This window comes from Rhinoderma darwinii, chromosome 12 (assembly GCF_050947455.1).
Source record: "Rhinoderma darwinii isolate aRhiDar2 chromosome 12, aRhiDar2.hap1, whole genome shotgun sequence".
Lineage (NCBI taxonomy): Eukaryota > Metazoa > Chordata > Amphibia > Anura > Rhinodermatidae > Rhinoderma > Rhinoderma darwinii.
Window position 1 is genome coordinate 82,394,499 of NC_134698.1, and position 2,588 is coordinate 82,397,086.

Below are 2,588 nucleotides of genomic sequence, written 5' to 3' on the forward strand. Positions count from 1 at the left end.
CACTTCATCCCAGTTTGTCTCTATTTGTTTTTTTTGTTCTTATACTGGGATTGATGTTTTTTTTTTTAGTACAACTGCAGTACTATGTCTGACCAACAGGCGGCGTATCTGTTCTGAATGCTCATGAAGCGTAAAAAAATAGCTTCAAGGGGTCTTAGAATTGCTAAGAACCTGAAATAAATATTCCGGTCCCCCTGATCCTATACAGATCCAGCAATAGGGGACATGGCCGCGCTGCCTCATCACTTCTAGATTTCCTATATCTCAATGCATCCACAGTTCAGACCTGTACCTCTTGTGTCTGCTCTAGTCGGTGTATGTGTCCTGTGGAGAACCCAACCTGCCGGGACCAGCCTTTCACCATCGTCCACAGACACATGGACATCGTGTCCAACAGCAGAGTCCCTGCGGATATCTTCCAGATGCAAGCCACCAGCCGCTACCCCGGAGTCTACTACATCTTCCAGATCAAGTCTGGCAATGAGGGCAGAGAATTCTACATGAGGGTAAGAGCATGCGAGATGAAGCCTAAAAGACACCGTTATCAATCTTATGTTACTCTATACGTAGAAAACTACAACCCCCAACATGACCCGACCACTGGACACTTCCATAATACAATTCTATTATACTCTATATGTAGAAAACTACAACCCCCAACATGACCCCCCCCCCCCCCTAGACGTAAACCTAATACAATTCTATACATAAACTGCAACTCCCAATAGGACGTGACCATAATACAATTCTATTATACTCTATGCATTGGGCATATACAACCCACCATTAGGGGGCAGCACTAGAGCACAGACCCGTAGCTCATATGACAGCCTTTTAGTGTGAGACTCGGCCCCGTACATTATTATTTGTACTTTTTCCACCGTGTGTGTTCGTTTTCCGTACATTTGCGCGCTGGATATATTCAGCAGCCGTTGTGCCGGGAGTTGGTTCTTCTATTTATCGGTGAACAGAGACACTTTTGTACACAACACTTTGTATCTCAGATCGTTCGTTACTATTGGACCCTTTTGGTGTTTTCCACCTACTGATAATTTTATTGTATGCGGCCGGGCTTAAAGGGGTGGATTAGAAAACCCCTTATTAGATTGTAAGACTCCGGGTCTAATCCTGATCGGAGGACCCCCACCCACATATAGCTGTGATTAGAGGGGGAACTGCAGCCTAGGCCACTGCATTATAACCAATGGAAGGAAGGTTATTGCCTGTACACAGCCTATTACATAGCCGTGGTCTCTCTGGTTATTGCGGCACTACACTGCCCAGCATGCTCGGACAGCCGCAGGATTGGAGTTGTAGTTTTGCAATGACTAAAGACCGGCGTTCTACAACCTGTGGCTCCAATATTAACAGCCGTTCTGTTTATTGGTGACAGACACTTGAAATTAAACACAATTTTTTTTTTTTTAAACAGCAAACTGGACCCATTAGCGCCACGCTGGTGATGACGCGACCAATTAAAGGGCCCCGAGACCTGACTCTGGACCTGGAGATGGTATCTGTGAACACCGTGGTTAACTTCCGAGGCAGCTCCATCATCAGGCTGAGGATATTTGTGTCTCCGCACTCCTTCTGAGCCCGCACTTGTTTGTGTAACCGTATCCTCGCTTTCCTGATGCCCCGGCCGATCTGGATCAGAAAATGACCGTTCACCTATAGATAAGCTCATGTACATAATGGAGGGAAACTTAAACTATTTCAGTTTATTTTTAATTTTCAGATTTAATAATTTTACAAACTTATTGCTACAATCTCCATATAGTCAGCGATCACCACAAGGGCGGAGTGATCGCTCTCCCTGATCTCTACTGTCTGTACATCTACTGCACAGCACCATCTGCTGGTCGAGAGATTGTACTACACCTAGCAGTCACCACTAGAAGTGAACTAATTGTTTTTCCCGATTTTGAGTTTTGCAAATCACTTATCGGCCATTCGGACGCATTGGGCAAGTTTCTTTGCCAGGTTTGAGATCCGTTTTTGTCATATTTGCGAATATTAGGCGAGTTGATTCGCTGGTTGATGATTTCAGGGACACAATTCACTCCATTCCAGTTATAGCAGAGAGTGATCGGTGCCGTGTACATTCGGAGAGATCTGCGCTTCTTCACGTTAGGGTCCCGCCGGCGCTGCGGCATCAGGAAAGGGGAATTATTTAAGCAATATACATCTGAATGTTTTTGTTTATTTGGATAAAGAAAATGGAATTTTAACGTTTTGCTCCTTTTTTTATGTTGAGAATTTCAATAAAGAAAGTGTTTTTGGAAATACAAATGTGTGATTTACATTACACCGGCACTTATAACCACATGTGGGTCAGACCAGGGGTATCGGGAGACCCTAAAAACACCTTATGGGGGAGCGGAGTGGTGGACGGATCGTCTTGCTGGGGAACAGTATGTAGCGGATACTACTGGCAGTAAGAATTAGGAAATGGCCTCGGGGATGCGCCCGGGTCTAACAACGCCACCGGGTCAGACGGCATTTCCCAGATTTGGACAATAATCCGACTTCATCAGGACTAAGTCACCTAATGTTCTGTAAGGCAGATCTGCAAAAACGCAGCAAAT

General features: G+C 45.1%; 1 protein-coding gene across 1 annotated transcript; it reads left to right on the forward strand.

The window, feature by feature from the left end:
* The first annotated feature begins 275 nt into the window (after positions 1–275).
* FBLN5 (fibulin 5) lies at positions 276–2,252 on the forward strand. The gene is made up of 2 exons (XM_075844339.1): positions 276–506; positions 1,433–2,252. Exons 1-2 carry the CDS (start codon positions 318–320, stop codon positions 1,592–1,594), a joined length of 351 nt encoding a protein of 116 aa, XP_075700454.1. The 5' UTR covers positions 276–317; the 3' UTR covers positions 1,595–2,252.
* The last annotated feature ends 336 nt before the right edge of the window (positions 2,253–2,588 follow it).